The sequence below is a fragment of the Capsicum annuum genome, unplaced genomic scaffold (genome assembly GCF_002878395.1).
Source record: "Capsicum annuum cultivar UCD-10X-F1 unplaced genomic scaffold, UCD10Xv1.1 ctg3212, whole genome shotgun sequence".
NCBI lineage: Eukaryota > Viridiplantae > Streptophyta > Magnoliopsida > Solanales > Solanaceae > Capsicum > Capsicum annuum.
Window position 1 is genome coordinate 62,142 of NW_025838806.1, and position 10,875 is coordinate 73,016.

At 34.8% G+C, this 10,875-nt stretch overlaps 1 protein-coding gene and 1 long non-coding RNA gene across 6 annotated transcripts in view; one reads left to right on the forward strand and one right to left on the reverse strand.

The window, feature by feature from the left end:
- LOC107847326 (probable pre-mRNA-splicing factor ATP-dependent RNA helicase DEAH4) overlaps positions 1 to 10,300 on the reverse strand; it is a 67,657-nt gene extending 57,357 nt beyond the window's left edge. For all 5 annotated transcript variants that reach the window (XM_047403011.1, XM_047403013.1, XM_047403012.1 and 2 more), the window contains exons 1-10: positions 9,732 to 10,300; positions 8,186 to 8,278; positions 7,965 to 8,069; positions 7,584 to 7,801; positions 7,366 to 7,418; positions 7,112 to 7,228; positions 6,296 to 6,387; positions 3,491 to 3,577; positions 2,808 to 3,022; positions 2,604 to 2,696 (exon numbers count right to left, since the gene is read on the reverse strand). In XM_047403011.1, the coding sequence (XP_047258967.1) occupies positions 2,604 to 2,696; positions 2,808 to 3,022; positions 3,491 to 3,577; positions 6,296 to 6,387; positions 7,112 to 7,228; positions 7,366 to 7,418; positions 7,584 to 7,801; positions 7,965 to 8,069; positions 8,186 to 8,278; positions 9,732 to 9,931 (1,273 nt within the window). In that variant the 5' untranslated portion in view covers positions 9,932 to 10,300. The remainder of the gene's footprint in view (positions 1 to 2,603; positions 2,697 to 2,807; positions 3,023 to 3,490; positions 3,578 to 6,295; positions 6,388 to 7,111; positions 7,229 to 7,365; positions 7,419 to 7,583; positions 7,802 to 7,964; positions 8,070 to 8,185; positions 8,279 to 9,731) is intronic.
- Positions 8,285 to 10,068, forward strand: LOC124891200. The gene is made up of 2 exons (XR_007049579.1): positions 8,285 to 8,924; positions 9,628 to 10,068. It is a non-coding gene; the product is annotated as an uncharacterized LOC124891200 (long non-coding RNA).
- Positions 10,301 to 10,875: the final 575 nt, after the last annotated feature.

The window sequence follows — 10,875 nt, forward strand, 5'->3', positions numbered from 1 at the left end:
GGCTCATGTGATACAAACTTATATCCTTGCTTCATAGTCATGTGCTTATAGAAAAATTTTGGTTTACTCATTGCCATGACATGTTTGGGACGTCTTTGTAGAACTTTGTTAGCTTATTCCTTTAGTATAGCTTTTCTTTGGATGGATTTGAGTTAAATACCCTATCTCATAGAATTATTCTTGGTTGCTTGAGGACAAGCAATAGTTTAAGTTTGGGGGTTGATAAGTCGTCAATTTAACGACTTGCTAGCACCTTTTAAACCTAAATTATCATGCTTTTCCGTCGATTTGATGTCAATCTCTTACTTAATGCTCATTTGTGTAGGTAAAAGTTGAAAAGGGAAAATGAGCAAGTCATTCAAGTCGACAAGAGATCAAATGTGAAAGAAAAGAGTCATCTGCTTTGCATCTGCTTTCCATCTATTTTTCCCACCTGCTCTCCATCTGCTCAAACAGATCAAGAGCAAGGTGGCATTTTTGTAATATTTGGCAAAGGTAGAATTGAAGCTTAAAAGAGGGTTTATTAGCTCATTTTCAAGATTCACCACCTATCTTTTCATCTTAGAGCAATATTGTACTAGTCTTGAGTGAAGAATACATGTGAGTGATTCACAAAGAAGAATTAGTGATTTTCCATTGAAGATTTATTGACACTCAAAGCTTGGAACTACATTCCCTTTATTTCTCATGGATGAAATCAATGATAATTTTGGTATATATCTCTACCCCTTTTATCTATGAGTAGATAATTCTAAATCTTGGGGTTATGCTTGAATAGGTTGTGCTTAGTGCATGGGTGTTAGCTATTTATTCTCCTAATTAGTTATTTGTGATGAGTGTTGCATTTATTCCATGATTTAATTAAGAAATGGGGGCTGCAAACCCTAATTACCCTTGAACCCATGTTATCCTTGAAAGAGGGGATATGGGTGAGGAAAATGCAACCAATAACTTGAATCATTTAATTTAATGACATCTCTTAGATATAAGGATGTTAATTGAGGCAATAGATATGTAAAATTGTCAACACTTGTGAGATATTTGAAAGAACCCATTTATGAAGTTTGGTGTCGTAATTGAAAGATTGGCATCAATACCTTTAAGTCTAGCCTACCCATAACTCTTAGCTGAATTTGGATACATTGTCAAGTACCCATGCATGAACCCACACCTAGAATTGCATAACCCCAAGGCCTATTCCCAATTGTTTCACCCTTAGCATTTTTCAATGCCAAGATAGTACTCTAAAAGTGAAGTTATTGCCATTATAAAGACGTCCAAACTAATTCCCCCATTTTACATTTGCTTATTTCATTCACATTACGAATCACCTTTTAGTAGACTATCAACACTCCTGAGTTTTGAATTCTGTGCTTTCATTCTTTGTGGATTCGACCCCAACCTAAGTTGGGTTATTGTATTGACAACGATCGCTTACACCCATTCAAGAGTTTAATTTGAGCGTTTTCATGTGTCTCTCTGCTGACTCTTTATATTTGATTTGCGTAGTTCCATGCATTTTTACGGTGATTCCTCAAATCTGATTTGCGTAGGGTCGTGTCATCATTCCAGCCCTACACACATATAATCTTTTTTTCAATAAGGTTGTGCCGTAATGCCTACCCTACCCATAGAATTTCTCTTTTTTAGTAGGGCCGTAATTCCGACCCTACCCATATAATTTCACTTTTTCAATAGGGTTGTCTCATCATTTCGACCCTACCCATATAATTTCTATGTACCAATGGGGTCATGTCGTCATTCTAACCTTACCCATATAATTTTTATTTCTCAATAGGGTCGTGTCATCATTCCGACCCTACCCATATAACTCTTTCAATGGGGTCGTGTCATCATCCGACCCTACCCATATAATTTTTTTCTCAGATTGTGACCACTTTTCAGCCATCAAATCTAATAATCTGGCGCGCAAGCATGTTTCGGTCAGTTCTTCGGTGACTTTCTTGTTCAAGATCTACTCATCTCTTGATTTCGAGAGGACCTATACATTTTATCCCAGTTTCCGATAATTTTCCAGTGACGAATTGACTTTCTGACGATGTTTACTACTTTTCGGATCACTTTTTCAGTTTATTCCTATTCAATTGAGGTCTCCCAGACGTCCAGAGCAGCCCTTATCAATTTTTTTGTAGATATCTTCACCATGTCCCTCACCGATCCTCATATTAGTTACATTCATAACAAGCTTGGTAAATATGCCTTCTATGCACCAGCTTAAGGGGGAGTATTAAAATATGAGTAGGAATAGGAATAAAATATAGAATCATCCTTGAAAAAAGATTGTAATGTAGTGTCCTATTAGGAAAAGGATTGGAATATTGTGTCTATAAATAGAGCCTCAATGTAATAATAGTAACAACAATTCAAATAATATTCTTTCTCTTATACTTCTCATAATATTTATGTATAAGATACATATAAAAATTGTATCTTTATTGTACAGAATTGTATCAGTATTGTATAAAACTGTCAGCAAATGGCTAGAAAATGAAATTAAAATTCAATAGTCATTTTTGTGTCAATAGTTCCATCTGAAGCGTTATTTATGTCCTTTCCCCTATAAATTAATAAAGAAGTATTACCAGCCATCTTTCGTCCAAGACTTGTGATTGAACCATTTTTATCAATTGCGTCAACTAAATATAATTGCTTCAAGGCAACCTCTAAAGACTCAACTGCAACAAAAGCAACATAACAATGAACAATTGAGCAGGTAGACATTTTACAAAGGTGGAGATTTGCAGCATAAGGTGAATAAGAATAAGGTACAAGAAACTGATGCTTACTGGAAGGAGAGTCTAGAAAATCAAATTTGAGAATATCCATATCAGCAAGATCTAACGACTTCAAATAAAGCACAGTTCCAGCCAGTGAAGACCTTTGTATTTCAGGAACCGTTGCATCCAAAAAGTCATCATGGTAAACCATAGAGGGATATAAACGATAACACTTTCCAGGACGTGTTCTTCCAGCACGTCCTGCACGCTGCTTTGCCTGCACCCTACAGTCATTCATAGGTGGAAAGCTCAAACATATACTCTACTGAAGTAGAAATAACCCTGTGCGTTATATCAACAAAATAAAAAGTCATGTACTTTACACTTCAGTATAAGTAATCCTATATTTATATCAACAAATATTAGACAGAAAAAAAATAGAACACCAAGCAAAGATCACAGATTAAGTTTTTGCACTTTTCACCAGCCGACAGAACAAAGTAGTCAATAAGGTATCCAAAAACTGCCTGGTGACTAAACCCATACGGGGTAAAGACTAAAGATGGTATTAACTGCAAAAGCATCCAAGCAACCTTACAACTACTGGACCAACATACTAAGGGGAATAAAGCTAAATTTTCCAACTGTCAATGCAACTTTTCACCTTAAACAAAGAATCAGTTCTTAAGCACCCAAAAATAGGTCAATTGAAAGAAAATAAAGAGAAAAAAAGGTTACACATGTTAACTTACTTGCTAATCTGAACAACCTCCAACGAGTACATGCCAGCGGATGGGTTATATTGTCGTTGCTTCACATACCCCGAGTCAATAACATACCTGTCATCAGGTTTTTGCATGAAAAGGCAGAAAACATTAATTTAATATCCATTACATAGAAAGAGTAAATGGTAAAAAAATAAAAATTCCCACACCTTAGTTGGCAGTTAGTAACCCACTCTGGGGGAAGAAGGGAGGGAGGATGAGTGGAATCTTTAACTAGAGGAAGGATATATTCTCTCCTCTTCCATTGATTTTTAAAAATGGAAAGAAGAGAATGATTAAGACTTCACAATAGTACTAATTTCTTAATTCATGAAAGTCAACTATTCCAAAAGAGACTTCACAGGATCTTTTGAATTCAATTATTCCACCATCCCTATCTAAAAGAAAGGAGACAAATTTAAACAAGCATAAGCAAGATTTTTTGATATTGCTCTTTTCCTATCATGAAAAATTCCACAATTCTGAAATACAACACTTTCTTAACCTAAAACTAAGTTGGTTGCATGAATAAATTACATGGGTGTTCTGACATCAGTAATCTTCAAAAGAATAAAAGAAAGAAGCAATCAAACTACTGGTAGAAGCCTTCCTTAGAGGGGATGGCATTCTTGCAAGACCAGGGAAAGACCTCAGATATCCGCTCAAGCACATTCCCAATTTGCATCCAAGGGTGAGCCATAGTGGTCGATAAAGTTTGAATGAAAATCATAGGATATTTGGGTTCAAATTCCAACGGAGGGATACAACAACAACAACATACCCAGTATATTCCCACCAAGTGGGGTCTAGGGAGGGTAAGTGTATGCAGTCCATACCATTACCTCAACATGAGATAGAGAGGTTGTTTCCGATAGACCCCCCCTCAAAATAAAGCAATCTAAGATAAGATAAGGAATAGTAATAAAACAAGAAGATATACTAGAAATTAACATACTCAATAATACCCAAAGCAAGATACTTCAAGTATACACCAAAAAATTCCAATGGAGGGAAAAAAGGAAAAGTTAGATGATTTCTTCCCTCCTGTTTGAGCCTTGTTGACCAGAGTTATAGAGTAACTCCTTTGGTGAGAGGATGCAAGTATATGGTGGAATAGTCGACGTCCATGCAGGCTTGTCCAAACACTGCTATTTATAACCCCAAAAACAAACATGCCCAAGTACACATCAAGACAAAAGCAAGTAAATTACATGATGATTTCTTTACAATTACTCTTTCTGCAAGAACCACTCTTGTAATTGAAGGGGTCTTTGTTATGAAAGATGTTTAGCCTAATTATTATTATTATTTCCTTGAGAATATGTTACTTGAATATTGTTAGAAATAAAGTAGGAACAGAAATAATAAATAGAATCCTACTTGGAAAAGGATTGCAATGTAGTGTCCTAGTTGGAGAAAGATTGTAATGTAGCGTTCTAGCTGGAAAGGATTATTGTGTAGTAGTTTCCTAGTTGGAAAAGGATTAGTGTAGTGTCTATAGTAGGGTCTTAGCGTAATAGCATAGAAACAACAATCCAATAATATTTCTCTTATATTTCCTCACAGATATTATTCGACACATATATAATAGCACTCGAGGGAAAGTAAGATTAAAACTTGAAGCACTTATACTTTATATTAAACGCACTCAAGCACATTACTAATTCGCATCCAAGGGTTCATAGTGGTTGATAAAGTTTGAATGAGAATCATAGGAGACTCGGGTTCAAATCCCAACGGAGGAAAGAAAGAAAAAATAGATAATTTCTTCCCTCCTGCTTGAGCCTTATTAACCAGATCTATTGAGTAACTCCTTTGGTGGAAGGATGCAAATATATGGTGGAATATTCAAAGTCCATGCAAGCTTGTCCGAACATCACTATTTATAACCCCAAAAAAAATGATTTATTTACGATTACTCTTCCTGCGAGAACCTATCTTGCAATTGAAGGGGTCTTTGTTATGAAAGATGTTTCGCCTAATTATTATTATTTCCTTGAGAAGATGCTTACTTGAATATTATTCAAACACATATGAAATAGCACTCTTGGGAAAGTAAAATTAAAATTTGAAACATTTATACTTATAGTAAATGTTGTAGTTGGAAATACCCGTTGTACATGGTCTAGCACTCCAAATGCAAGCATTACTCGGCTCCCCAAACGTTTGACAGGAAAACATATACTACATATTCATGCTCAAGACCGCAAGTTAAAACACCAGGAGGAAAATTAAAATCCCATTGATGTCACCCATTAATCTTTATCGGTTCTCTAGATAACCAATAGTTTAGCAATTAACTGAGTAGGCGTTTGGCCATAGATTCCAAATATTTTTCTCTTTTCTTTTGGAATTTATAGAGTCGGTATTGAAGATTGAGGTGTGTATGGTTATACTTTCCGCAAAGAATATTTGAAATAATGTTTCCAAGCTTGAATTTACATAAATACAACTTCAAAAGTGAAAAGTATGTAGGAAAATAGGTTACAAGTTGTTTTTCAAATTTGAAATACAACTTTAAAATTTGGAAATTTCATGGTCAAGCACCAATTTTCAGATAAAGAAATTATACCCGGAAAAAATTGAATAATTTTTATGGCCAAAAGATCCCCCCTTTTTTTCATTTTAAAAACAAAACTATTGCATGATCAATCACTGCAGGTCTTGCCTGAAATATAAATTTGAGCACCCTAAGAATCACACAGTCACAGAAAGATATTTATCAGTCTGAAAATATGCTAACACTTGAATAACCTCCAAAAAATTGTGCAGAGTAATGTCAAATCTACTTACACGACACCGTCAACAGTCAAGGAAGTTTCAGCAATATTTGTAGAAACAATAAACCTCCTGCAATTTGGAGGTGGAGAACTGAAAACACGCACCTGTCCATCAACAAAAATAGTAAAAGGAGAAATGCTCATTACATAATTGTGATGAGAGAACAAAAGGAAAATACTGACGAATGCATATAGAATTTACAAGAGCAGTAATCATGCAGGTACCAGTATTCAGCATGGTAAACCAGTTAAAATCTGGCTGAAGAAAAAGAAGGAGAAGAACACTCATCTGAAGTTTTATCAAGAAGATTATTAATCTAATAAAAATTTGTTCTCCAAGAAAGTTCAACTCAACCACATATTCCACTTATGTTGTGTAGTCGCTATATAAACTATGACACAACAGCTATTAAAACCAAATTACTTATCACATATTTCAACAATAAAAAACTTTTTGCTGTCAATTGCATTAATCTTTTTTCCTTACAAAAACTTATTTGCTGTCAAGTGGTGATCAAATGGAGTGACTCAATCAAGATGCAGCTGTTCAAAGCTAAAAATGAAACAAACATGAAAACATTGCAGCACAGACAACTGTCACCATCGGTTCTGGAAAGCCAGCTACTATGACATTCTAGTTCACCTTCAGTAAAACACCAAGTTCAAATATGGAATCTCTTGTACACACAGAAGGGTCAAGTCAGAAACAACAGAAGATCAGGTAATATCTTTTTTTTAAATGACAAGTAGATCAGCTAATATCTGAACTAACTAGATCAAGAATATCCAGGATGTCAAGGTAAGGAATGTGAGAAGGAAAATAACTTGCCTGCATCTCAGGTGGCAAGGATCCATGAAGAGGAAGGATTAGGGCATCCATACAGGAACCTTCTTCTAAACTTTGAACTTTCTCCTCCAACTTCAGTACCAACTTCTCTATGTCATCCTAAATAAGATTCTCAATTTCACTTTCCAGGAAATAGTGATTTAGATCTTAAGCCATTTACTTTTTAGTGAGAGATACAGAAGGACTGCAATATACAGAAAAAGCATAAGACAGGAAATACATCTATAGAAACTCACCTGCCCTGTCAAGAATATTAAAATGTCCCCTTCTGGCTCCCGTACATGAATATCTACGCACCAAAATGAATTATCAGACCGATTTTAGAAAAGCAATCAATTTTAAACAGAAAAAGAAAGGTAAACATTTCAGATTTAAGCAAAACAAGGAAGAAATAAAAAAACAAAACCAAGATTCAAACTTATAAAACAAACTGGAGATGGCATAGTTCTCATACCAATAGCTTTTTTCACAGAAGCCTCGACATAGTTTTTAGGACGCTCCGAGATGTGTACTATTTCCACAGGAAATAACTCTCCTGGTACAGTAAGGACGGGGCAGTCAGAGAAGAACCTAGATACCTTTCCACCATCAAGAGTTGCTGATGTGATCAAAACTTTCAAGCTTGAGTAACGCCATTTGATTAATCTTTTCATTAGACCTAGCAATATATCCCTGTGATTGATATCCCATAATGCAAAAAGTTATCTACAGAGATAACCAACACCATCTAAGCATAAAAAATGAAAGAAAGACTACAACAATGTAATAGTTGGGTATATCTCTAAAATGTCAAATTGAAATGAACACATAGAAGGGCATGGAAAATGGATCTCACGTGTTCAAACTCCTCTCATGTGCTTCATCCAATATGATGACGGAATACTGATTCAGCTCCGGATCAAAAAGACTCTCGCGAAGGAGTACTCCATCTGTAAGATATCTGCAATTTGAAATAATTTTCCAGTTAAATGTCTGAAAAGCAATCAAGAAACAAAATCAATAGAAAGTGTCAATGGTAGTAATAGGCATTAACGAGAATTAAGAGCCAGAAATTACTTGATACGTGTTTTTTCTGAAGTTCTATCTTCAAATCTTATGGCATAACCGACTTCCTCTCCAATTCGAACATTTTGCTCCTGTGCAACTCGTCTGTCCAATAAAAGTGAAGGATTTATGAAAGAAAGAACCAAAAAAAAAAAAATTATTAAGCCACAGTATGAAGCAATAGGACAACACCAAATGTTGGTCTAACTACTGCACAAAGAAAATATATAAAACTGAGAGCTGGTTTGGGTTTTGTGGGGTCTCATCCATGTGGAAGAAAACTCCATGTGCCAATTTACTTGGCTAGGAAGTAAACTTGGAGAGCAAGCAAAATTTGTGGAGGAAAAATTTTGTATTTATTTTTCCTTTTCTTATTTTGTGCTTAGAGGCCAAGAACTTGGAGCCCAAGTTTTGTCATCTACAAAAGGATGACCATTCTTCATTGTAAAACCATCCAAAAATCATAGTTCAATACATTGTAAAAGCAGAGAGTTGATAGAGCAATTCTCTTAGGTCTATTTGGGATCTCTTCCCTTTCCTTGTTAATATATCAAGGCAGTTGTTCACTGATAAATTTAGGATCATTTGGATCCAAACCACGTTAAATCTTGTGTCTTTCTCTCGTTCCTTATTTCACGTTTCCGCTAACAAAAACAGATGTTAAGTAGCAGTTTCTCAAGCTTAGAGAGGATTCACGTCAAGGCTAATGTAGCAATTTTCTCAACTGGCTTTCCAAAGGCTATGAAAAATGGTACTCATCTGCCCTTGCCCCAATTTAAGCATTCTCATACAACAAAACTTGTGAAGTCATGTAATGAATCTCAAATTTCCCTCATCAAACACAAAGGAATTCTCTACTAATACATACTAAACAATTGCTATCATAATCCTCAAAGACCCTCTTGTTCAAGGGAATGGAAAATCTCAGATTAGCTAAATTATTACTATTATATGTACTGTTTCCCTTCTCCCATCTCAATTAAATGTCTTCTGGTTAGCAATTTCCTTCAGCATATTGATAACCTAGACAGTTTCATCCTTCCGAGATTTATAACCCAATCCATCTTATCCTCCCACAGACTAGGTCACATCCCATTCCATAAATAACAACAAGAATATACCAGTATAATCCCACAAAGTGGAGGTATGAGGAAGGTAAAGTGTACGCAGACCTTACCCCTACCTCAAAGGTAGAGAGGAAGAGGTAGGGAGGTTGTTTCCGATAGACCCCAGGCCAAGATGAAAACAGTTATTCAAATCAATCCAGAAAAAGAAGTCATGAAAGTACAAGAAACAACATATAGAATCACAACAGTAGTACCAACAAATAATACTATAATGAACTACACGGAAAGAGAAGTAAATTAATGAAATGCTTGATCAATAATTTGGATAATCAAATTTCGAATCCAAACATGAACGAGACTAGGTAAATGAAGCAATCTTATTTACAGGAAATTATGAAGCACGATGAGTTTGAAAAACTCCAGGCAAGTTCAGGGAGTCTAAGCTGATGACAACAATGATGAGGAGAAGAACAATGTGATATTAATGTTACCTAGAAACAGAAACAGCAGCAACACGGCGAGGCTGAGTAACAGCGATGATCCCAGATTTAGCATAACCCCTTCGATAAAGTATTTGTGGAAGTTGTGTACTTTTACCAGAACCAGTCTCACCAATAACTACCACTACAGGGTTTTTCTCCACTGTTTCTGCGATTTTCTCCTCAAATCGAACTATAGGTAAATCCCCCATTGGTTATGATTTCTGCCTTTCGAACAATTCTTTAACCTCTGTATTGTTTGGCAGAGCCAAACTTTCTTACTGTACCATCAAAATTTCCAGTTTGCTACTTTGGGTATTGCTTTCTGAAAAGGAGTGAAACGAATGATCCCAAAAAGGAAAAATTGAAGAACAAGTAGGTCTTAAATAATGTAAATGAAAAAAGTAACACAAGGAGCGGTGAAAAAGAGACGTAGTAGAAGCTTCAAATAACATGGAAAATACTCAGCCGGAACGTTGACCGATTTGCAGTTGAGATACTGAAATTTGTGGGTTCTAGAACCCACCAACAATTTTTTTAAAGTAGATTTAATTTCCTCTACAAAGCTATATTAAGTTTTAGCGGCCGATGTAATAAAGTGTCAAGTCTATTTTTATACGTACTTATTTAAATTAATTTTTATTTATTTTCTTCTTCATCCTTATTTTTTTCATCAGTTTTCATATTTTTTCACCAAAGTCTTAATTTCTAATTAGGGATATACAAAATTTGAACCAACTAATAAATCGAATCGATAAAAATATTCTTGATTTATTGTTATTGGATTATTGGGTTAACGGTTTTTTAATGATTTCATAAAAAAATTATTGGGTTATTAATTCGGTTTGTTTTTTTCTTATTGGGTTATTGGGTAAACCGATAACCCAATAATAATAATAATAATAATATATTAATTTCACTTTAATTTATATAAATTAACAAACTTATTATTTCAGTTATACAAACTCTTAAATTCTCCTTACAACATTTAGTTTAAACTTGAAGATTCTTGTTAATTAAAACACATCATATAGGATTTTTCGTTACAACTGAGATTCGATTTTTTTTTATGTTAGTTATTACTATTTCTATTTTATGAGTATTTTCTTATCGGTTAAATCGAGAATCGAACCGATAAGGACTAAAAACCGATAAA